This window comes from Malaclemys terrapin, chromosome 3 (assembly GCF_027887155.1).
Source record: "Malaclemys terrapin pileata isolate rMalTer1 chromosome 3, rMalTer1.hap1, whole genome shotgun sequence".
Taxonomy (NCBI): domain Eukaryota; kingdom Metazoa; phylum Chordata; order Testudines; family Emydidae; genus Malaclemys; species Malaclemys terrapin.
This window is the reverse complement of record NC_071507.1, coordinates 80910350-80935553: the sequence shown is the minus strand read 5'-3', so window position 1 is coordinate 80935553 and position 25204 is coordinate 80910350. Positions and strand designations below refer to the sequence as shown.

The 25204-nt window shown below is 41.6% G+C and overlaps 2 protein-coding genes across 7 annotated transcripts in view; one reads left to right on the top strand and one right to left on the bottom strand.

Annotated features, from left to right (window-relative positions):
* Positions 1-16729, top strand: AGT (angiotensinogen). 4 transcript variants are annotated; one of them, XM_054021783.1, is made up of 6 exons: positions 85-105; positions 799-975; positions 4918-5734; positions 13059-13326; positions 14043-14187; positions 16114-16729. In XM_054021783.1, exons 3-6 carry the CDS (start codon positions 4942-4944, stop codon positions 16300-16302), a joined length of 1395 nt encoding a protein of 464 aa, XP_053877758.1. In that variant the 5' UTR covers positions 85-105; positions 799-975; positions 4918-4941; the 3' UTR covers positions 16303-16729. The 4 variants fall into 4 exon arrangements, with proteins under 4 accessions (XP_053877757.1, XP_053877760.1, XP_053877758.1 ...); XM_054021784.1 differs by having other exon boundaries at positions 799-980; XM_054021782.1 differs by lacking the exon at positions 799-975 and having other exon boundaries at positions 1-105.
* The window catches only part of COG2 (component of oligomeric golgi complex 2), a 50079-nt gene continuing 41371 nt past the window's right edge, over positions 16497-25204 (bottom strand). For all 3 annotated transcript variants that reach the window (XM_054021778.1, XM_054021780.1, XM_054021779.1), the window contains 2 exons: positions 24801-24981; positions 16497-23142 (listed from right to left, as the gene is read on the bottom strand). In XM_054021778.1, the coding sequence (XP_053877753.1) occupies positions 23041-23142; positions 24801-24981 (283 nt within the window). In that variant the 3' untranslated portion in view covers positions 16497-23040. The remainder of the gene's footprint in view (positions 23143-24800; positions 24982-25204) is intronic.

Below are 25204 nucleotides of genomic sequence, written 5' to 3'. Positions count from 1 at the left end.
ATGGTGGGAATAATATAGGAAGCAAATCATCATCTTGAAATCAGACACGAAGCGTGGGAAACCAGACTGGGATCCTCTGCACTGACTTGTGAGCAGGTTTGAGAGGTGTGTGCTTTCTGTGTACCCTTCAAGTGGCTGTCACCAGGTGGGATTAATTGGGAAACGTGCCTATCCCTTTGTTTTTGTGTGTACAACCAGTGTCTTAGGGAGGGAAAAGCAAACAACTTCCTAGAGTTCCTAATGGCTGCACAGGTTGCAGCCAGAGTTCTGCCTGAGGTAGAATTCTGCCGCCTCTATCTCTGGAGTCTATATTGCTGGATGGCCTAAAATGAAGGATGGGAAAGAGATTCTTTTCTTCTGAAAGCGCAAGTTCTTTCACTAGGCCTGTATTAATTTCCAAAACCATGGCAACCCTACTCTAGTGCAGATAAAACCTGACAAAGGGCCCACATCTAATTATTAGAAGAATGACTTTACAGGCTAGCTTTAAAAATGGTTTAAAAGTCACACCCTAATGGAGTTACTCCAGGAATAAATTTGGTCCTAAATGTAGCAATGTATCTGTAGTCAGCAGGGAAGGGAAAGGGGTGAAAGGTTACAAGAACATGAGCTGGCTTTTTATCTGGCATTACTACAGGTCCATATGCATAACAGAAAGTCACAGGCCTGGCCAGTGAACGTGTAACAGAAGACTATGCTATGCTTGGTTAAAGGTTGTGTATTGATCTGTAAACCCGCCAATAGGTCTAGTGTTCAGCCATCCTCATGTTTCATCTGGTTCCATCTGGTCTGATCTAGCCTCCACTCACCTCTCCACTTGGTGATGCAATGTAGCTCTGTGGAACGGCACTGAAGACAGCACTGGAAAGGGTTTTCCCTTTCAAAAAGGCATAAATGTGCCAGCAGTCATGGTAGAGTGCTTCAGATACAGCAAGTGCTGAGAGGAGCCGGGTTTGCGGAAGATACCGTAAGAGGGTAAGGTGAGACTAAAGGACAAAGGCTAGCAAACCTGTTGATTGAATAGATGGTTTTGCTAAGAATGTTAATTTTTAAATGACTTTTTAGCGCTGGTGAAAGGCTCTGGACTGGCATCCCCAGAGAGTGAAATCTTCTCTTTCAGATACAGGCTCAGCCTCGGTGCTTATCTGGAAGAAGTAATGCTATGGATTTGGCTGCACTAGGAAACTGTCCTGCTGGTAACAAGGGTGGCCAGCAATGAATCTATGACAAGAATGTCTGTACTATTTTTTATGAATACTGAGTGTGACTGTCTCCCTGTTCAGTTTGGTATAGTTACCTGCCTGAATGCAGAGTTAAAATCAAAGGAGGCTGTAAAGGGGGGTGGGTAAGGAACCCAGGAAACATGAAACAACCCCACCGACAAGACAGCCTCTCCAGGTATGTCTACTCAGTAAGTGAACACTCGCGGCTGGCCCTGGTCAGCTGCCGTGGGTTTGGGTTGCAAGGCTGTAAAATTGCTGTGTAGATGTCCAGGCTCAAGCTGGAGCCCAGCCCCTGGGATCTTTCCCCTTCGCGGGGTCCCAGAGCCCCAGCTTCAGCTTAAGCCCGAATGTCTACACAAGAATTTTACAGCCCCTGAGCCCCATGAACCTGAGTCAGCTGACTGGGACCAGCTGTGGCTGTGCTGAGGGGCTTTTATTCCAGTGTGGACGTACTCCCAACTATGCAGCTTCAAAGGATTCAAAGGATAGCTGGCTCCGTTCAGGGTAAATTGGGGTACCTTCCCCAAGGCTAAGCCTGGATCAAAGGAGACAAAAAAACCCTGAAAGGCATTAGAAAATGGAGGGGGTTTTGGATGAGTGAGAGAGGCCAGTGAACAGGCTGACAGAGAGACAGAGGGAAGGCTGCAAGAAGCATAGGTTGCTTCTCCCAAGTCAGAGCCACCTAAGCTAAAGATAAAGAGAAAGGTTCAGCTTAGGTAAGGGCATATATGTCAGGCCTCTATGTTGGTATAAACCCACTTCTTTAAGAGCTGTGTACCTTTGGGGCAAAATAAATCAGGCTTTGTATTGAAGAAGTTGTTTCTCTCTGTAAGCACATGTTGGCACAGGCTCCCACTGAGATTCCCTGGCAGGGTCCAAGGACAGCTGGACCTAGAATTAGACATGATTAGTACCAGGGCCTAACTCCGGCCCTGTTCTGAGAATGGATGGATTGCAGAATTCTAGTCCAGGAGAAGCCTGCCGTGTGGGGGGGAGGGGGTACACCTGGAAAGATGGCGAGAAGGGACACAGTACAGCTAGCCTGGTAATCACATGCCCCAAGGCAGAAGACAGTTTCACTGCTAGCGTAGATGGGACAAAATCCTTTTCACCATGGGAAAGGATTCTTAAAACTTGGTTTCTAATGGGCCAAATGGACTAGGGATGGAATTGCAGTGCCCTTTAATTCTTGGCCTTTCTGTTGCAATTGCCTACTGATCACCTGGGAAATGCTAAAGAGACCTGGCTGGAAATACATTCAGCACAGCTGGAGGAGTAGCTATGCCTTTTATGAGAAGAGGAGCAGGAAAGCATCTTGCTCCGTTTAGTTGCAAGCAGTCTGCTATAATTTACTAAATAATCCCAACATAGATTTGATGCCTTAGAGATTTAGCTGCATCTTGATCGAAACTCTGGGATGGGAAGTTTGCTTTGAGCACCACCAACGGATTTAAGCCAAAAGCTGCTGCTGAAGGAAGGAAGGAAGGAAGGAAATGTTGTAGTGCTGAGTGCTGAAGGCCGTGACTGGACTAATAAAGGAGGTAGTATGCTAGCTAAACAGGGAGAAAGAATAGATCTGTACTTTAGGCGCAGAACTGGGAGTCAATAAAGCTGGGTTCTATTCCAGTCCTCTTCCCCGGACTTGCGTGACCCTGAATAAGTCCCTTAGGGCCTGATTTTCAGTAAGTAGGCAGGTGTGCAAATTTCCAGCTACTCTATTGTGCATGAGCAAATCTCCAGCTTGCACACGTGTCTAGAGAGGTGTACACAACTGGGGATTTAAATGTACATGTTAGTGTGCAGGCAGACCTGGTAGTGCAGCTATCTAATGGTGTGAATTTTAGTTCGTAGTTAATCTCTCTGTGCCTCAATCTTCCCATCTGTAAAATGGGGTAATACCTCAGACAGGTGCTGGGAGGTTTCCAGCATTACTAACTATAAAGCACTTTGAGATCCTCAGCTGTAGTGCCTTCCATCTGGACAATGGGGTATCATAAATCATGCCATGAAAGTGCCTGCCACCCAGAGAATGTATCCAAATCACAAACACCATCAATCAGTATAAACAATGAGCACCAAGAAGGAAGGTGGTGAAAAGGAACAGAGCCCATTGCAGACCATGTTGCTAAGGCACTTCTCAGCAGGCTCAGTCAGACTGCCAGATTCACAGCAGCTGCCAGTCAGACCTTCTACAACTACCAAAGAAGAGCAGAGCTGAAAACCGAGCCTGTTTTCTCATCTTGCACCATTCATGAACCCTGCAGAGCCAGGAAAGGGCTAGAAGAGGGACCCAATTCTGATACCCATGCTCATGTTAATAATATAAGAATATATGGAGATATACCTATCTCATAGAACTGGAAGGGACCCTGAAAGGTCATCGAGTCCAGCCCCCTGCCTTCAACTAGCAGGACCCAATACTGATTTTTGCCCCAGACCCCTAAGTGGCCCCTTCAAGGATTGAACTCACAACCCTGGGTTTAGCAGGCCAATGCTCAAACCACTGAGCTATAATAAGTTGTACTATACTCCATAAGTGGTTCTACTGAAATCAGCAGAACCACTTATGGAGTAAGGCACTGATCGTTGTGATGAAAGGTGTCAGAATCTGGCCCTAAATAAAAATATTTTGAAGTACAATGGATGTTACTATCTTGCAAATTCACAAATTATGACACCTTTTAATATGAAACGTGCAGGTTTCCAATCCACAGCTTCAAATTTAAAGACGACGCTCCAAAAATTCAGAAACAGGCAAAATTTGGTATATCGGTAAAGATAATTAGAACATGCAAAATCTGTAAGAACAAATCAGTATTGGGTACACATGTGTCTCTCTCTCCATGGATAGACTCCGAAATCCAGAGTGAACTCACACAGTGAAATATGATTTCTAATGAAGTAAAATGAGAGTTGAAAATTGTCTCAGTACAAGATGGAAATTGCTAATCCAGTATAGCAAACGTTGTTCATGACTTCTAGAACAGCAATTGTTATAGGGAAGTAATGTGGAAAAAAAATATCCCAGCATCTGCTAACGCTGAAGTTTCCACGAAAGGAGGGAGAGAGGTAGAGAGAACACAACGCATGTCAGAGACCACATGTGAGAATTACTGAGTGTTTGTACTGCATTTTGAAAATAAGTGCTAAGTACTATGATGATTAGATACACAGAGGAGAAAGATGGCATAGTGCTGGTGGGGTGGGGGGCAGCAGGGTGGGAGTTCAGAGACCTGGCTTCAATTCCCTGCTCTGCCACAGACTTCTGTATAAGCTTGGGCAAGTCACAATCTCTCAGTGCCTCAGTTGTCCATCTGTGAAAGGGGGTTAATCGCACTTCTTTACCTCACAGGGATCTTGTGAAGATATGCACATTGAAATGAGAGGCACTCAGCTGCAACGTGCCTGGGGGCTATAGCGTACCAGTGACACACACTGGGGGTGGGAACTTCAAGAGCACCCAGCATTTGCTCCCATTTTGCTCAATGGATATTTTACCATTGTTTTCCGTCAGAGCAGAGTTAGGCCAATACTAAACCCTTTTGAAAACTCCCACTGGTCTGATTTCTTGCCTGCGAGGAAAAGCAATGTTAACATCTCACACTGCCCGTGAGAGGAACAAAGTAAACCGCATGTTAATTAGCTAAACCCCCCACCCTTTCTTTTTCTTCTTCTTTTTTTTTTTTTTAAACAGACTTTGCTGAAATTGTTCTTCAACATGAATCCAGGAGTGAGCCTCCTGTGTTTCTTCCTGTGCCTGAGCACCGTAGTGTGCGACCGGGTCTACGTCCACCCCTTCCATCTGTTTTCCTACAACAAAAGCAGCTGCGAGAAGCTGGACAACTTGATGCAGGAGGAGAAAATGTTTGTCCCCATTTCCATTGAGTCCCAAACCATCCCTGCCTACGAAGAGAACCTGAAAGACAAAACCAAGCTGGGAACACAAAGCTCGGATACCAAGCGTGACCAAAGGCTGAGCTACTTGAAAGACCTAGTGCATGTTCTTGGTATGCGCTTCTATGGCGCGCTGAAGGAAACGCTGAAGGGTGAAAACATTCTCCTGTCACCTACCAATCTCTACAGGTCTTTGTTGTCGTTCTACTTAGGGGCCTCTGAACAGACAGCAGCTGATTTACAGAACTTCTTGGGATTCGTTCCCCCCTCCGGTGACCCAGACTGCACCTCCAAAGTGGATGGACACAAAGTCCTTTTGACCCTGAAGACCATGGATGACCTGCTCCTCTCAAGTGGAGCTGATGATCCGCTTTTTACCAAGCTTTCCTGCCTCTTCTCTGCTCCCAGTGTGCGTTTATCCGAATCACTCGTGCACAGCCTGGCCCCTTCTGCCGATTATTTCTATGCCCGAGCTGTTGACTTTACGAACCCAAGTCAGGCAGCAGAATTAATCGAAAGCTTTGTGAAGGGCAAAGATGTCAGCAGAACCCAGAATGTACTGACAAACATAGACCCTTCTACCACCCTGCTGTTTGTGACTTACATTCAGTTTAAAGGTAAGAACAACGAGCATGAATTTCAATGGCAATCTCAGGGGGGCAGCTAATGACCTCAGATTCATCTGTTTCTGCAAGCCAGCACATTTTGTACCTCACAACTCTACCACCTTGGGCTTTGCTTTCTTAGGTTAAGCAGGATCAGGCCTGATCAGCAGCTAGATGACCTCAGCTGGAAACCTAGAGTGCTGCAAGATGTGGTCTTAGTACTGCACTTAATAAATAATAATAGCCGTACTGTTTGTATTGTTGGTAGAGCAAGTTCTTCTTTGTGCTCGGTGCCATACAAAAAATAGTCACTATCCCCCAAAGAGCTTATGGTCTAAATAGACAAGGCAAAGGGTGGGAAAAAGGAAGTATTACAATCCCCCTGTTACAGATGTGAAACCGCATTTAAAGTAAGTGACTTGCCCGGAGTCACACAGGAAGTCTGTCTCAGAAACTGAGCCCAGATCTCCTGAGTCCCACTCCTGTGCCTTAACCACAAGGTCATCCTTCTCCCCTGGTGCATAGGCCATCAGTGCCCCATCTACAGACAGACCATGACAGGCAACATTTGTCAGCCAGTCACAGAGTCATTGCCACGCGTAATTGGGACTGAGGGGAGAATGGAGGGAGATTTCCTCTGACCAGTTGTGTAGAGATCCATAGGTTTGGGTCCCCAGCCTATGAAACAAACCAATCATACCCACTGCCTGCCTGTTCTGCCTCTCTGCTGGCCCCAGGCGGGGCAAAGATGCTACATCAGAAACCTTCCTGAGTACTGCCAAAGTCCTAAAGTAATGTTTCCACTCCTGCACATTTCACACGGCATGGGTGGAAAGGGCTCCTGGTCCCCAAAAATGCCAGGGTATTTTTCAGAAGAAGAGGAGTTTCACAAGACTAGGAGAACTCAGCCTGATGCTCTGGCCAATTCCAACCAGGATAGTTCCTTTCTGCTTAACTAGAACTCCCCCTGTAGCTCCAGTTGGATAGTTAGCCTCCACCTTCCCTTCTAAAATACTGGGGTTGTGGACTGCTACTGGCACACAGGAGCTGCTATAGTCCATCCAAGAGGTGGCTGCTCTTCGGGGGTGGATGAGCAATGGCTACACCTACAGTCTGTTAAGGCATGTTGGGATCCTTGAAATTGAACGCCTCCACTTCCATACAGCCTCTCTCATGAGAGTCATGCACTACTACTGGGACAACAGCCAGGAACCAAGTAATATTAAGATTTAATTAAATGGTTATATTGTGGTCACTTTGGTGCTGCTCTCCATCAATAGACTTTTCAAAACGGGCTTGGGGCTGGCCTACTCTGCTCCTGTTGCAGTCGATTGGAGTTTGACCATGGCTTTCAATGGGAGCAGAGTTAGCTCAGTGCTGAGTGCTTTGGAAAACCTCATCCTAAGTCTTTATAAAACAAGGGTGGAGAGCCCACTTTTACATTGGGTCAGTGATACCAAGGGGTCAAGTGGCTGCAACCACCAACTGTAATGACAAGAACTCTATTGTCAAATACGTTGCACAATGTATTAATGGCCAAAAGAGACCAGGGAGGAATTGTGGGATAGTGACTAAGCTAGAGTCCTGGGAGTCAGAAGAACTGGGTCCCGTTCCTGGATGTGCCACAGTCACATTTTGTGACCCTGGGTGAGTCACTTAAGCTCTGTGGGTAACATTTTCAAAAAACCCTCAGTGACAGCAGCTTAAGTCCCCCTTTCAAAAGTGCCTAAATTCCAACTGACATTCAATGAGACTTAGGCTTCTAATGGAGCTTGAGTGCTTTTGTGCCTCAGTTTCCCCACCTGTAAGCTGGAGATCAGACTTCCCTATCTCTCGTGGGTGTGATAAGCTTCAATTTTTTTAATGGTAGGGCTTGTCTACACATGAAATGCTACAATGGTATAGCTGCACCACTGTAGCACTTCAGTGTAGATCAGGGATTCAGGACCCCTCGGGGGTCATAAGGTTACTACATGGGGGTGTCACAAGCTGTCAGCCTCCACCCCAAACCCTTCTTTGCCTCCAGCATTTATAATGGTGTTAAATATGTAAAAAAGTGTTTTTAATTTATAAGGGGGGGGGTCACACACAGAGGCTTGCTATGTGAAAGAGGTCACCAGTACAAAAATTTGAGAACCACTGGTGTAGACACTCCCTATGCCAATGGGAGGGGTTCTCATATCAGCGTAGGTAATCCACCTCCCTAAGAGGCAGTAGCCAGGTGGACAGAAGAATTCGACCTAGCACTCTCTACACCAGGGCTTAGGTAACTTTAACTATGTTGCTCAGGGGTGTGGATTTTTCACACCCCTGAGAAACGTAGCTGAGTCGACCTAACTTTTTAGGATAAACCAGGCCTCAGTAAACTAATTTGAGCTCCTCAGATGAAAGGCGCTGGCTATTCAAGGCAGTAAGCTTATCTTCAGACTGGTCTATAAGGTGCTTGGCTCAGTGTTGGCGCTGTAGAAATAACAGGTACATCTCTACCTCGATAGAACGCTGTCCTCGTGAGCCAAAAAAATCTTACCACATTATAGGTGAAACCGTGTTATACTGAACTTGATTTGATCCACCGAAGTGCGCAGCCCCGCCCCCCCCGGAGCATGGCTTTACCACGTTATATCGAATTCGTGTTCTATCGGGTCGCGTTATAGCGAGGTAGCGGTGTATTATCATGAGAGGACTCTTTACCTTTTAACTTTGCTGTGAGCTGGGCACAACCAGAGCGGGTAGCGTTTTCTATAACAAAGCTATTTCTTTGGATCGCCTTCCCCTGTGTTTGAAACTCACCGTTTGATTTAGGAATGTGCGTGGGTCATGTCTCTCTGCTTCACCGGTCTAGCTCTATTTCGTCTGCTCTCTTAGGAGGAGGATGCACACACACGTACCACAGACTCCACATGGGGGCTGGAGAAAAGCAGTTCAGACATGGGGGGGGATTAGAAAATAACGATTGCTGCAGCCCATCCCTACTGTTCAGCAGATCTTGCTTGGCTCTTCTGTTTACCGAAGAGCAGCCATGTTAGCTTACACTTACAAGCTTCACATTTTCTCCCAGTAAACGCAGGAAAGGAAAATGTATCAAATTCTTCTAGGCTATATTCCATGTGATCATAAGATATTACCCATAGTCATGGGACTGTCTAGGTGGTAGTGACCCAATTAGAAACCAAGGTTTCACTATTCTAGACCTCCAAGTTGTAACCCACTTATATATAGTGATTTTAAATAAAGACTGAGCCACTCTCCACATTACAGAATGCATTGTGGTACAACCACCATGTTCCTAAAGGGACTGTCAAGCACAGTACAGCCACAACAAAAAGGGAACAAGAACTATTTTTGACTTCCTTGCAGGCCACACTTGATTAAACACACAATTTATTGGGGGGGGGGGGGTGTTAGAAAATGTTTTTTCAAAGTTGCAAAAAGAACTAATTAAAAATCAACGTGAGAATCATAGAATATTGGGGTTGGAAGGGACCTCAGGAGGTCATCTAGTTCAACCCCCTGCTCAAAGCAGGACCAATCCCCAACTAAATTTATTTATTTATTTAAATCCCCAAATGGCCCCCTCAAGGATTGAACTCACAACCCTGGGTTTAGCAGGCCAATCCTAGAATAGCACAGTCAGACGGTAGGGCTAGGCAAAAATTTTCCACATCCAGACTGTTTTTCTGTGGAACATTTTCCACAGAAAGTCTAAATTTTCTGCAAAAAACAGACACTTAATTGAAAACCCCAAAACATTGGTTTTCAATGGAAAATGCTTGGTTTTTTGACAAAAGATCAACGTTTTCCACAGAATAGAAAGCCATTTTCTGACCTGCTCTACTAGATGGGTGCAAAAATTGTGTTACTAAGTATGGGAAATATTACTTGAAGCATAGATGAACAACGGTTCTCTCTGGGTGGTGGTGCGGTGGGGTATGTGTGTGTGTCCAGAGTTCTCTCCTAGCTTGTCAGCCTAGAGTTTCAGCATGTTTCTGCTAGACTGTGTGCCTTTCTCCCTCCCTTCTCATGTCCTTCTTGATATAGGCCTCCTTCCTTTGATAAAGCAGTGTAAAGGTTACACAAAGCCAGTGACTTGACACTAGTTGAGTCTCAGTAAAAAAGCATTTCTTTCAGTTGTCCAGCTAAGATGATCTTTTCCTATTATAGAGGCACTCCCGTCTTTCTTTTGTTTCCTATTACAAGAAAAAAGCACTTTAATATGGCTAAATGTATATATAGAGGAACAGAGAATGCAGGCTATACTTACAGGATGGGGGTTTCTATCCTGGGAAGCAGTGAGGGGGAGGGATAGCTCAGTGGTTTGAGCATTGGCCTGCTAAACCCAGGGTTGTGAGTTCAATCCTTGAGGGGGCCACTTAGAGATCTGGGGCAAAAATCAGTACTAGGTCCTGCTAGTGAAGGCAGGGGGCTGGACTTGATGACCTTTCAAGGTCTGTTCTAGGAGATAGGATATCTCCATTAATTAACTCTGAAAAAGATCTGGGGGTCATGGTGAATAATCAGCTGAATATGAGCTCCCAGGGTGATGCTCTAGCCAAAAGGGCTAATGTGACCCTTGGATGCATAAACAGATGAATCTTGAACAGGAGTAGAGAGGTTATTTTACCTTTGTAGTTGGCACTGGTGTGACTGCTGCTGGAATACTGTGTCCACTTCTGCTTCCCACAATTCAAGAAGGATGATGTTGATAAATTGGATAGGGTTCAGAAAACAGCCACAAGAATGATAAAAGGATTAGAATATCTGACATAGCGATAAACTAAATAGAGCTCCTTGAGTCTAACAAAGAAGGTTAAAGGTTGATTTGATCACAGTCTAAGTAACTAGGTGGGGAACAAGCATTTAACAATGGGCTCTTCAATCTAGCGGAGAAAGGTAACATCATTCAATAGCTGAAAGTTGAAGCTAGACAAATTCAGAGTGGAAATAAGGAATAATTTAGAACAGTGAATAATTAACCAATAAAACAATTTACCAAGGGCTGTGCTGGATTCTCCACCACTAACAATTTTTAAATCAAGATGGGATGTTTGTCTAAAAAATAAGCTTTAGGAATTATTCTGGGGAAGTTCTATGGCCAGTGCTCTACAGGAGGTCAGACTAGATGATCACAGTGGTCCATTCTGGACTTGGAATTTATGAATACTGTGTGTATTTAATTAAAGGTTATTTCCCACTTACTCCTGCTGAATATAATGATGTGACAAATGGGCTGGCAAAGTCTCAGTAGCTTGGTGATTGGTGATTCAATGTTTTTGGAGGGTGAATATTTCATTACCAGGAAAATGGGGATAGCTCCCTTCACACACTAATGTTATTCGAAAGACCTAATAGAAACATAGTATGATTTACAAAACAGTTGGCCAGATACTTAGCTGGGGAAATCCATGTAGTCAATGGAACTGTGCAGATTTACAGTTGCTGAGGATCTGGCCCACCAAATGGTAATGAGTTTGACCCTGCACCCAAAGTCAATGGCAAAGCTCTCAGAGATGTCAGTGATGCAAAATCAGACTCAAAATTAACTATAGCAACTAGTACTGATATTGCAGAGGCAGCACAGTGTCATAGTCATGCTGATTTGTTTGCCAAACCAAGGACTTTTCACTGACAGTATTTAGCAAAATAACGTATCACCAGCAAGTGAAGTTCCTCAACTGTGTTCAGGGTTCAAATTGCAGACCTTTAGCAACCAAGGTTTGTGTTTAATAATCTCAGTGAGATTAGCTCTCTGATCAGAGCGAGGTGACTCAAAGTGAGAGTTATGTTTATTTAATAGGATCATAGGAAGTGTAGTGGAGCAGACCTGATGTCCAGCTAATCTAGTGTCCTGGCTCTGACAGAGGGCAGTACTAGCTACCTCGGAAGAAGGAAAAAGAATTCCTACAGGAGACAGCTATGGGATAACCTGCCACTTCCCCCACCCCCTTGGGGAAAATTTCCTCCTAACCCAAAATAGTTAGAAGTTAGTTTAAGGTATGGCCTGAAGTGTGAGGGTTCCAAAACTCCTTAAAAACATATTTACTTTTACAATGCTGGATATGCTTGTTTTCCATATAAATGTCCAATTTGTTTTTGAATACTGCTGTAGTCATGGCCTCTAATATTATGTGACAATGAGTTCCACAGGCTGTGTTTTACAATGTATGAAAAAAATATTTCCTTTTATTAATTTTAAAGTTGCTTCCTTTTCAGTTTATGTCCCCTTATTCTTAAATTATGAGGAGAAGTGAATAGCTGTGGCCAATATACCTTCTCTCCGCTTCATTATTATGTATACTTCTTTTATGTATCTTCTTATCCGTTTCTTCTTTAAGGTGAGGTAATATTGTGCATAATACTCTTCTCATGCAAGCGTGTTTCAGAGGGAAGAATTTCTGTACTGTAATGTACTTAGTGTGTACATTTCATGTGCTAACAGTAGCCTCATTTTCCATGTTTATTATTCATAACGTATTTGACACTAAAAACATTGATACATCTAGGCTTGGAAGGACTAGATTATTGGTAAATGTCAAGTTCATCATGCACTCACAAACTGATGAAAAAATTGTTTAATAGATCATAAAAATTTAGAGGTAGGCAAATTAAAAAACACGCTGCTTGAGAACTTATTAGAATTTGATTTAAGGATATTTACTTTGTATATTTTGACACGATGTTGAAAATTTGTGTTTTAATGGTTATAAAGGTGAAATTTTGAATCTCAACATCTACGGTCATTAAATTGTCTGACCACTACGTAATTTTCTGCAACTATGAAAACAAATTTATAAAGATAAAAAAAAGCTTAAAACCAAAATTTTGTGCAACTGTGAAAATTTACATAAATCAAAATAGAAAAAACTGCTAAAAACATCACTATTCATCTAAATTATTTAAAAAATTAAAAACAAATTCTGCCATGCCCAAATATATCTATTTAATGATGGAGACTAGCTCTCAGGTTAAGACAAGCCCTACTTTCCACCAATATTATATCAAGTTTTGAGTTTCTTTTTAATATTATTTAATACAACATATTGTATACAAAATATTTGAATACAACAATAGCAAACTGTTGAATGACCACAGTAGTCCCAATAACAGTCTGATGGTTCTTTTACATATGGTGCCATAGGTACCTTAGCCTTTGCCTGAGGCCACCCCGGGTGCATTCAGCAGCACAGCATGTTCACTCACAGAGTTAACATTAGGCATGTAATTCTCTTGCACAATGTCACATTTGTATACTCAAAAGAAAAAGTGACTCTTGTAATGATTAAATAGCGATAATACATAAATAAATTGGACCTCCTCACTTTCTCAATCTGGTTTTCAGCCAATGTGAAGAAAGCCTCCCAACTGAAAGAGCTTCAGGAGTTCTGGACTGATTCAAGCACAAAGATCCTGGTACCTATGCTGTCCGTAACTGGAACATTTCAGTACAAGAGGGATGACAGCAAGAATTTTTCAGTAATCAAAGTTCCTGTCAGTGAGAACACTTTACTCGTGCTGGTGCAGCCTGTCAACAGCAATGACCTGAACCAGATAGAGTCGGAACTTTCCTTGCATCCTTCTTCTACTTGGCTGCAAAATCTGTCACCAAGGTATATTTAAATGTACAAACAATCTCACATAAGAATATAGGGATTACGAAAACAGAACAAGCCAATGGCCCATAGCTAGCCAGTTTCCTCTCTCTAACAGTGGCCAGAGCCTTCCGAGGAAGGCATAACAACCCTTCCGAAACACAACAATGCATCCAGCTGTGCAACACCATTACACTAGGGGATGATCAGTTGTCTAGAAGCATGAGGAAAGCTAGCCCTTGTATTTATCCTAGCTCAGGACAACTACGTGTGTTCTCAAGTCACAACTTTTCAACCTTATTTTGTCCCCTCCTTTTACGTGTTGATTGGAGTTTGGCTTCAATGGGGCCAAGATTTTACCCCTGCTATTTTGCCTCTTCCCAAAAAAGCAAAAAATAAACAAAAGCCTTGCTAGAACTGGTAATACAGGCCCATCAATGGGGCTACTCATGCTTAAAGTTAAACACTTACTTAAATGCTTTACTGGATCAGGGCCATATTTCATTATCACTCCGCCCATAATAGTGGGCAAGTTACCCCTCAGAAACAGCGCACACAGCTTCTATTGGTCTGTGACACTGAAAAATGATTATTCTTGTATGTCTATACACACAACGCCTCTGCTTAGCCTCCTCTGGTTTAAAATCCAACGTCATTTTATGGGTTTCCCCCCATAGATATTGGTGGAACAATAATTATTCATACCTTTCTTTTTTTAAATATATTTTCTACAGACATATTAAATTATCTTTGCCAGAGTTAACAATACAAAGTGCGTATGACCTTCAGGAACTGCTCACGAACATGAATTTGTCTGCACTGCTGGGGAAGAAAGCAAATCTTACTAAAATAAGCGATGCCAATCTTACTGTTGGAAAGGTACAGTACATGCCAGCCATATTAAGAAACACCTTCACCCATGTATTTTGTCCAACCAAATGTATGTAAATCAGCTAAAAATATAACACAACAAACAGCAAAGACAGTGGTGTTGGGGGTGGGGGAGAAGGGCCATACTGAATGGCCAGGAACAACAAAGTAACTGCTCTGGGAACAACCCCCAGGATGAAGTTTGTTTGCATAAACGGTTCAGACAGCATCGCTACTACATGCATTAAAATAGCATCACAATCAAAAAGTCAGGTTTGAGGTCCTATTGCATAAGGCGCTGTACAAAAATATAGGGAGACAGGGTCCCTCTCATTTATAAATAATGTAATAGAACTCTAAGTTTGTTTATGAGCAGGAGCATGGTTTGACAAATGTATTCCGCTATGAATATTTCAGCAAGCTCAAACTGTAACCTCTGTAGCTGAGGGAGGGCTGTAGGCTGTTCAGTGCCCTCCCTGAATACTTCAAAGCCCACGGGGCCCAGGAGCTGTTGCCTTACCTGAAACCTGCATCTGGAACATGGACACACTAGATCAGTTTTTCTCAACCTTTTTGGGCTGGCAGCTCACTTTGGACTTAAATTTTTTTGTTTTGATCCTCCCCTCCTTAAGGCCTTGGCTACACTGGCAATTCACAGCGCTGCACTTGCTGCGCTCAGGGGTGTGAAAAAACACACACACCCCAAGCGCAGCGCTGTAAAGCACCAATGTAATCAGCGCCTGCAGCGCTGCACGCTGTCTTGCAGTGCTGCAAGCTATTCCCCTCGGAGAGATGGAGTACTTGGAGTACCATGGCAGCGCTGTGAATCCGCAAGTATAGCCAAGGCCTAAGCCTCAGCATGGACTGAAGCATGTAACTTAGCTTCATAGGGCCCTCTGTGGTGGGATCAATTACCCTGCTTGCCATCCCTAATGCGACACCTCCCCTGCCCCCGAACCCATCCCACAACCCCCAGGTTGAGAAACGCTGCACTAGACTGTTAAGATGACAACTGTGCATCAAATTCGGATGGTCTATTTGTTTTACCTTGTTTTTGTGTGTTCATTTTTCCAAGTGGCATCATTTGTATGGTTACTACAGACACACACTGCTTTTATATAGCGCTATTCATATTCAAAACACTGTACAAACATCAACATCAACTAATTTCCATATAATCAATGGCTGATTTAATGTGTTACTAATGAATCTTCTTTCAAACCTTTAAAAGATTTATCCTTTGCAAGTTAATACCCAGGTAGATAGCTTCTGAGACCTAGCTAATTTCCAAAGTTGAGAGATGGTCACTGAGCAATGGAAGGAAAACTTCTGAATGCTGGGGTAGGTTTTTGTTGCTCCAAAAGTGCCATCCTGACTTTATACATCAAGAACCCTCTCTTACCCTGTTAACAGGCAATTAGCAGAAAGGAGGCAGCACCTGGAACTTAAGTCAGAGGTAAAGAAATAAGTCTGTGCAGAAAACCAGTGCAATGAGGTTGTCAGGAAGTGAGACACATTACCTATTTGGGGGCAGAGACCTAACATCTAGCCCTGAGGGGGAAGACTAGGGAGGTGGTCTTTATATTCATGAAAAGGAGAAAAGTATTCTTGGAGACACCATGTGTGACTTTACTCCTGATTTTTCTACCTAGATGGACTGATTAGGGTGAAATCTCACCCCATCAATGTGAATAGGATTTCTATATTTATTCCGTAGAATCAGGCTGAGTGTTTGCCAGGTTGTCTAGCTTCTTTTTTTGGTGTGAGTGCTTTATTGGAACAAACACCTCAATTATCTATAAACTGCATCTGATGTGTTTACTGCTGATCTCCACTGGTTATTACGAGTAAATGAAAATACTTCATAGGCTTTCATTTATCACTTCACTTTCATGCTCTGGTGACTCCAGATTCACTTACATATTTGCTTTTCAGGTTATAAATAAGGCCCTTTTCAAACTGAAGAACGGAGATGATCTACCAGAAGACCTCTTAGAAGAAAATGAAGGCTCGCTGCCATTGGAAGTAACACTGAACAAACCGTTCCTACTAGCAGTTTATGAGAAGAATTCAAAGGCAATGGTTTTAATTGGCAGAGTAACAAACCCACTGAACAGTTTTTAAAGCCAAGGGCTGTGGGGTGGGGAGGGGGGAGTGGAAAGAAGGGCAAAGGGATAGGCAAAGTATCCCATGTTTCTAATCCCCATTTCCCTCTGCTATCTATGATCCTGTTGAGCAGCGGGAGTTAGCTTTGAAATGAAGCAGATGGTATTTCAAATACAACTTTTAAAAGATAAAATGCTAGTGATAATTGTGTATTTCCCCCCCCCCCCAATTAGTCATCCACTGAGAGGGAGAAAAACCTTTTCTGTCTGTCTGTTGGGAACATAATGATTGTGAAGTTTGACTGCTTAACATAACTGGTGTTTTACTGCAGAGAAATATAAAGAAGGGGTATCTTCAGCTCTTTTATACATTTGAAAAGTTGGGTGGTTGTGTGGGAGCAGCACAAATTGTATTACAGAAGTAGTATTAAAACAATACCATGTGAGCATGCTTTTGGGATGTTTCTCTCCCCCGCCCCCTCCCTCCAAATGGAAAATTATATGCATTTCCTACCTGTATTGGGAAACTAAAATAAGCTTGGTTTGCACTGATGAACTGAAAGAGCAACGTTATTACACACACCTCTTTGGAAAGCCTTATTTTTCCACTAGAAAAGTTCAGATGATGATTTTTAAAACCACAAATCATTATTTAGACATCTACATTGAGAGCCATTTATTATACACATTTACAATGACCTTCATGGAAGAAACTACTGTACTACTATTTAGGGCCCAGCTCTGTAATTCTTAACTCTCATTGAGTAGTTCTAGCTCAAGCACATAGTCCCGTTGGAAGTAATTTGGGATTTGTGACATGAGTAAGTGCCACTACATGCGAGATAAGGTTGCAAATAGTGCTAAAATGGTCCAGAATGCAACCTTTTACACATCCTAATAGACAAGAGTAACTAATACAGCAAAACCTGGAAAGACTATGATTTCAAATGCAGTATCTATATATTTAGTTGATTATGCTGTATGTATTCCAGAAGACACTAACATTTAAATACTGTGCTTGCATTTACACAAGCAACTTTTACTTTAAATATTTTTAAACTAGGAAAAATTCAAATAAAACATTTACAAAGGACCTTGTCAGTACTATAGTTAACGTACAGTTTATAACTGGATCCCTCATTCATTCCCACTTTTGAGATTTGCTGTAAATCTTAGATTCACATTTTACAACAGAAGTTAAGCTGTAACTTAGCACACCATGCGCACGAGCATAGATGCCAGTGTAATAGAGACAACTGCCAAACTTTCAGAACTCTGGTATTGATTTAAAAACCTGTCCCTTCCCATCATCAAAGCGCAAGAGGCTTTATTTTCCTGGTGAAGATTGTATTACCCCACATGCATCATTCAGCAAACAGACAGCTCTCCTAGCAGTGGTGCTAGGGAGTTCTGTTGCAAGAAAGCACTATCCACAAACAAGGAATTCCATATTGTCTGACTTCCCTGCTCTGCCCAGGTAAATGAGAGCACTTAGCAGAAGGGGAGATGCATAGCAATGGTCCCATGCAGTGGATGCTTAGTGAGGAGGAAAGGAGAGCACATGCACCAGAGGAAAAGGATACACTGCTACGGGCAAAAATGAGTGGATTATGAGTAAATAGTGAAGGCTAGGAAGTGGTAAATGCTGGCTCAAGCACTGCAATATTGTGAGGATGAGATGCAAGCTTACATGGCATTTAAAGGCTCGGTGACTATATAAAAATGCACTGTACTTCCATTTGTTCCCATTGTCTGTTATGAGTTTTAAAAGGTAACTACCTTTTACTCTCCTTCACCCTGCAGAGTCAATAAAGCCACGAGAGAAAGATCGCCTCCTCTCTGGCTCACCACCAGAATTGGTAAAGCTGCAGGATCTTTAGGACTGGGGATGCTGCATAAGCCAGGAAGAACCCAGGTTGATTTTCATGCCCAAGGGTGAATCTGCGAAGCTGGCATTTAGAAAAGCTCTCTAAACTGAGCATATTTGTGCAGGACTTATGGAGAGAATGAATATGGAGTCATTGTGGATATTTCTCTGAAAACATTCACTCAATGTGCAGCGGGAGTCAAAAAAGCGAACAGAATGTTGGGAATCATTAAGGGGTAGATAGTAAGATAGAAAATATCATCTTGAATACTGCATGCAGATGTGATTGCCCCATCTCAAGAGAGATTTATCAGAATTGGAAAAGTTTCAGAAAAGGGCAACAAAAATTATTAGGGGTATGAACAACTGCTGTATGAGGAAAGATTAATAAGACTGGGATTTTTCAGCTTGGAAAAGAGACAACTAAGGGGCAATATGATAGAGGTTAATAAAATCATGACTGGTGTGGGAGGAAGTAAATAAGGAAGTGTTATTTACTCCTTCACATAAGAACTAAGGGTCATAAAATGAAATTAATAGGCAGCAGGTTTAAAACAAACAACAGGAAGTATTTATTTCCACAATGCACAGTCAACCTGTGGAACTCCTTGCCAGAGGATGTTGTGAAGGCCAAGACTATAACAGGATTCAAAAAAGAACTAGAGAAATTCATGGAGGATAGGTCCATCAATGGCTATTAGCCAGGATGGGCAGGAATAGTGTTCCTAGCCCATTTGCCAGAAGGTGGGAATGGGCGACAGGGGATGGATCACTTGATGATTACCTGTTCTGTTCATTCTCTCTGGGGCACCTGGCATTGGCCACTGTTGGAAGACAGGATACTGAGCTAGATGGACCTTTGGTCTGACCTCAGTATGGCCATTCTTACATTAATCTTATTTTACAGTGTACAACTGCACTATAAATTCTATTTAGGCATACCACAAACAAAAAACATCACATTTTAGGTCTGCCATTTCTCAACAAAACAAACATTTTATTTAAAAAGACGGCTGGGGCATTAAGCTTTTCTATTACTCACAAGTACATTCTTTATCTATAATTTCCCATTCATGTGTCAAGACTCAGGATACTGCCATATTACTTATCTCACATTAAATACCTTTCTATAGTCCTGTTTTTTCTATTAAATTCCTCAAAGCCTTTTGATTAGTACAATAATGCCCTACTCTGTGGGGATTTCAGGCTTCTCAGCTGAAGTTTGTGGCTCACCAATAGTTCACAAAATGCAATATTCAGCAAACAATGCAGTGGCAGATTGAGAGTCTTCTTTCTCTGCCATATCCCCTAACAATGGTCCATAGAATGTAGTAGTTAAACACTGAGCTAATTAAGCAACAGAGGGTCCTGTGGCACCTTTAAGACTAACAGAAGTATTGGAGCATAAGCTTTCGTGGGTGAAAGTCTGATGAAGTGGCCATTCACCCACGAAAGCTTATGCTCCAATACTTCTGTGGCACCTTTAAGACTAACAGGACCCTCTGTTGCTTTTTACAGATTCAGACTAACATGGCTACCCCTCTGATACTGAGCTAATTGATTAACTTAATATATTAATGTTGATGTAAGCTATTTTCTATTTAAAACAAGACCATCTTTCTTCCCACCTGAAGAAAGTGTGGAACTGTGGTGATTGATAGAAGAGGAGAATGAGAAAACAGTACACTCAGCTGAGAGGATCTGGCTGTGGAATAAACTTCTGGAGATCAGAAGAATCCAGACTTCAATCAACCTTTAGAAAAATACAAAAGCTTCTTTAATAAAGCTTTTCAGTCATAACCCATGACATTCACAGCAACCATCCCTCGCACCAAAAGAAACTCTACTTCAAGACTTTTCCGTAAACTAAAAAGTGAGAAGAGCCAGACTCTTCAAGAAGTCCATTAAGGCCTTTGAGACCACAAATCTACCGTACTTTATACAGAAAATGCTCAGTTGCTAGGAGTAGCCAGTTGTGTAAAAATCTATGATAAAAGAGGACTAGAGGTAGGGTGCAGAATCGGGATCTTTCATAACTAGATGTTCCCTGAAAAATCCAATGAGTTTTTGAAAGAAGGAGGAAAACGTTCCATCATCTAAGTATTCACTGTAGAGACAAGATAGATTCTCCTGTTCCAGTTCCCCTACACTATTTGGAAAGTGTGCCTTGTTAAACAGCTTTCAAAGAGGGGACCACTTCACCTCTCATCTGGCATCTTGTAAGAGATTATTGCAAATCTCATCAAAAGATATTGAAATGCTACTCTCCTTTCTTTATCAAAAATAGAAGAGACTAGGGATACTGACGTAGAAAACGGATGTAAATATACATTTGTATAACAGCCAGAAGAGCCTTTAAGTCTTCACTTGTTTGCTATATGGTCATTGCTTCCTCTTCTCAATTTAAAACTGGTCTTGAGCAGAAACGAAATTGAACTATATACACAAATGGACGTGGGGGGTCCTGAGAGGAGGAAAGAGCCTTGTGGTTTAGAGAAAAAGATTTGGCAAATAAAGCACAAAATATTCCATCTGCACCTAGTGGCCCATGCAGGCTTTGGAATTCACTATTATGTCAGGAATATACTTGAATTTAAATCCATGCACATTCCACAAAGTAAAAAGTGGTTCCACAAATCTTAAAAAAATATGTCCAACTTCCACAGCACTAACAAAGGCATTATTCCTGGCTTTCAGGAAGAGATGCTGACTGCAATTTAAATTACAATCAATGGCTACCAGTCAGACATTATTTTCCACTATTTTACAGAAATTGAGACAGTAATATTGTAAGTCTAGAAAATGGAGGCCAGATTCTATTAAATTTAAATTAAAAGGTGGATTCTTAACAGGTGAAAAATTCTTACTGCAAACTATATACTGAACACACTGCCAAAATACACAATGTATTCTTTTGTTCAGTCAGGATGTCACATGCTGTATTTGAAACTCAGTGGGAAGCTGACAGTTATAGCTTGAGAATAGCAAAATTCAAACTGCATTTTATTAAAAAGATAGGAAGAGGACTCAATTATATTTGAGAAAAGTGACAAGCCTAGCAAACAGTCATGCATAGCCCATTTTACACACAAAATCCAGCGTTAGTTCAGTCCAAGGCATTACAAGTCCTCAATCCAGGGCAGTAAAGGTACTGACTTATCAGTCTGCTTGTCAGGACAAGCACATGGTGGGTTCCACACAGTGCTGTCTATCAATCACATCTTTGTAAAACAAACCACTGCTGCTACTACTGTAAAAAGCCCCGTTCTCTATCGCCTTTTACATGTAAAACAACTGGACCTAGTAGGGCTTCAGGAAACACCCAAAGCCTGAGAAACCTTGAGAAAATTAAAACTTTTCATAGTATATTTTTAAATACAATACCATCTCCAAGTAATACCCTCTGACAAAAACTATACGCTCTACCCAGACATGGCATGAAACACCATGTAGACATTCTATCATCTCCAACTCTTTCACTGCAAGTCTTCAGCCTTGCTCGATGTCTGAAAAGAGGTGGGCTGTGCAGTGCTTCTGGCAGGTTAGTAAATGCAGACTCTGGACCAAGGAGAATCCTAGTGTCAAGACCCTTATGGGAAACCATCTTCCCCTCATTTATATTGAGAGAGCTCTAACTTGAGTGGCGCTGTTGATCTCAACTATGGCAGTACAGCCTGAGTAGATGCAGTCCCTCATATAACTAGGCCCCAAACTATTCAGGTCTTCATAGGTTAAAGCCAGCACCTTGAACGCCACTCAAACCGTGATCAGCAATTCTCCTAGTTCCTTCACCCAGTTAATCAATATTAAGCCTGATTTCACAGAAGTACAGTAATATTTGTTCCACTGAAGAAGCTAGGTCTGATGTGCTGGGATTACAGAGCAGAACACCTCTGCATACTGAATATACTGAAGCAAATGCTTCTTCTTAGAATTAAGCATCTACTACTCACTCACAGTAAGTGAGTAGCATTCGTTCTGGTGACCTGATTAAATTCCAGACTGGGTGCAACTAACCAGTCTTCACCTGCCATTTTAAAATTTTGCAGTGTAGTGTTGGCTAAGCACTGTTAATACTGTGAGTTTCATCCCAGGTGTGGTTACATTTCACTGGTGGATAAAATGATCCATAATATGTGAAGCGCTTCAGGATGCTTCTGGGTGAGAAGTGTCATAAAATAAGCTCTGAGAAAAATTCAGCTAAAGGGACAATAAAAGCTTTCAGTTCTTCCACAGGACTCAGCAAGATCCAACTCGGAGGGGAAAATATACACTTGTGATAATTTTACAATAACTAGAAATAAAATGTTCTCAATTCCAGTGAACAGTTTCTTTATTCCAGGAGAGTTTTCCCCTTGTATATGTATCCATTAGTTCTAGAGGTCTGAAAGTAGCCACGAGTGGCACATTTTTATACTAGATGTCAGCACATAGGACTACCATTTAAAAATTGAGTTTGAAGAGGACTCAGAATTTAAACATTTTGATGAAAAACCCCTAAACCCATGTACTCCACTGCACCATTCCTTCCCCCACTCAATGATACAATTAGGAAGACAATTTATTATTTTAATCATTAAGTCAGTTCTTCCACACTAAGATTTACAATAAAAATAAAAACATTTGCTTTGCTTTTAATCTAAAGTAGAAAGTTTAGAATGCTTTTAACTGCCTTCCATACAATGGAAAACTACACTGAATGCTCTCTTGTAATTTTTTGTTGAAACAAGTCTTTGGGTATCTTGACAGAAGATGCATTGACTTGTTGCTGGAGACGCATTAGGAAGCACTTCATTGCTACATAGTGTTTGGTAAAAGAAAGAAGAGGGAAATAATTCCCTCCCATTTTTGGAGACGTGGTTCATCCTCAGGACTTGTTTTCAAATATATTTAAGGTTGTTCCACTGTAGTCTGATCCTTGGCAGCTAGAACAAGCTCTAGAAGAGCTGAAAAGCTTTTTATGTTGCTTGTCTGTAATCCCATCTTTTGCATCTAAAAAAAGTCACGGAAGACAGGGTTAAATTGTTGTCTAACATTTTTTGTAGGATAAGGTAGACATCTTATTTGTTTGCATTATTTTACTGTAAAAATATAGAAATGAAGCATATCATATTTTGTTGTGTGCTGACAAAGTGAAGTCCTTTATTATACATGTTCATCTCTGTAAAGAGAGGACTATCCAGCTTTTGTTAAGACTTTTCATTTAATATGTTTTGCAGGCAAATATTTAGCAGTTTTCCAGGCTGCCTGTTGCTAATGATCACCATAAAGTTTATCTAGCAAACTTACTACTTATGAGAATTAGCTCTCTGAGGACATATTTTGACAAGTGTGCCTTGTGTGATGAGAAACTATTACTTAAATAAACTACTGAAATAATTCGAAGGTGTTTATTTTGTTCTACTGTAACAATAGATACATTTTCAAATGGATCTTCTCAATCATTATAGAGGATCTGATTTAAAACATGCTCTGTGTGCATGAACTGAACACTCCTAATTGAATTCAGCTTGTGCTGAGAGGCAGAGTGAAAACTGATGATACTGCAGTAACTAGGGCTGTCGACTAATCGCAGTTAACTCACCCAATTAACTCAAAAAAATTAATCACGATTAATCACTGTCAAACAGAATACCAATTGAAATTTATTAAATATTTTGGATGTTTTTCTACATTTTCAAATATATTGATTTCTATTGCAACACAGAACACAAAGTGTACAGTGTTCACTTTATTTTTTTATTACAAATATTTGCACTATAAAAATTATAAAGAAATAGTATTTTTCAATTCACCTCATACAAGTTCTGTAGTGCAATCTTTTTATCGTGAAAGCGTAACTTACAAACGTAGATTTTATTTTTTGTTACATATCTGCACTCAAAACCAAAACAATGTAAAAACTTTAGAGCAGTGGTGGGCAACCTGTGGCCCGTCAGGGTAATCCTCTGGTGGCCGCGAGACAGTTGGTTTACATTGACCGTCCACAGGCACGGCCGCCCGCAGTTCCCAGTGGCCGCGGTTCGCCGTTCCCGGCCAATGGGAGCTGCAGAAAGCTTTTGTTTTATATTTGGCATTATGATATTTCAAAAGGGAATCAAGTTTAAGCATTGTAATAGTTACTGCTTTGCTGGCATTTTCACAGCCCTTCAAAAAGATTAACTACTCCTCATGTAGTAATTCAAGAAAGATTGGCAACACATGAGGAAACCAAGGCAGAGGGTGTTAAATGTTCTCAGGGCCACAAGAGTTGATGGGTCAGAGCCAAAATTAGAATTAAGGAAATCCTTGCTCCGGCTCTAGACTCTGACCATACAAGAGGCTTATTTCTCTTCTTAAGCTTCTTTCTCACAACAGAAAGTTCTGAAGATTACTGAATTGAATTTGAACAAAGAAACACAAGACTTCTTCCCAACCCATATAATTAAATGAATAAAGCGGAAAAGTGTAATATATTATTTTAGTTTTTATTTGTGATAATTGAGAATTGCTTTACGCTTAAGAGATAAGCTTTAATGGAAGTCAGACTAATACAAGCATTTGCATGCTTTTCTAGCAGACCTGAACAAAACGGTAAACAACTAAGACAGGTCCACAAGAAATAGCTAGTGATAACCCTTTAATAAGTAGACTTTTCTCTTCCAACTTACCTGGTCTCCCAAGTACTCAACATCCAGGGCCAACTGTAGTCTGATTTTGTTATCATCACTCATGCCCCCGTTTGAACTAACATGGTTTGGAATTACAGTTTTTCTGGCCTGTTTGAGTCTTTTCAGGCTCTCTTCCATTTTCTTTACAGAGCTCAAAACATCTGATACAGTTTCATAATACCTGAGTAAAGAGAGCGTTAATGGAGAATTAAGTTCCTGCATTAGTAGGGATTTTGGGCAAATCGCCATTTGATCCAAGAAAAATGCAAAACAATATGGTATTCTTCTGAAGAATGCGACACACACTCATCAGGATATTTATAGGGGCAGGTTTGGAGGAAAGAGCTCAGTGTTAAAGACAAGACATGTCTCTTTACTATCCAGCAGTCTTTCTACCCACCCAC

What these genes read in the sequence shown, in the direction of transcription:
- AGT (XM_054021782.1), top strand. Translation starts at nt 4,942, where the DNA reads ATGAATCCAGGAGTGAGCCTCCTGTGTTTCTTCCTGTGCCTGAGCACC. An exon ending in GACTTACATTCAGTTTAAAG is followed by an intron (nt 5,735 to 13,058) that starts GTAAGAACAACG and finishes TCTGGTTTTCAG; the next exon opens with CCAATGTGAAGAAAGCCTCC. An exon ending in CTGCAAAATCTGTCACCAAG is followed by an intron (nt 13,327 to 14,042) that starts GTATATTTAAAT and finishes TATTTTCTACAG; the next exon opens with ACATATTAAATTATCTTTGC.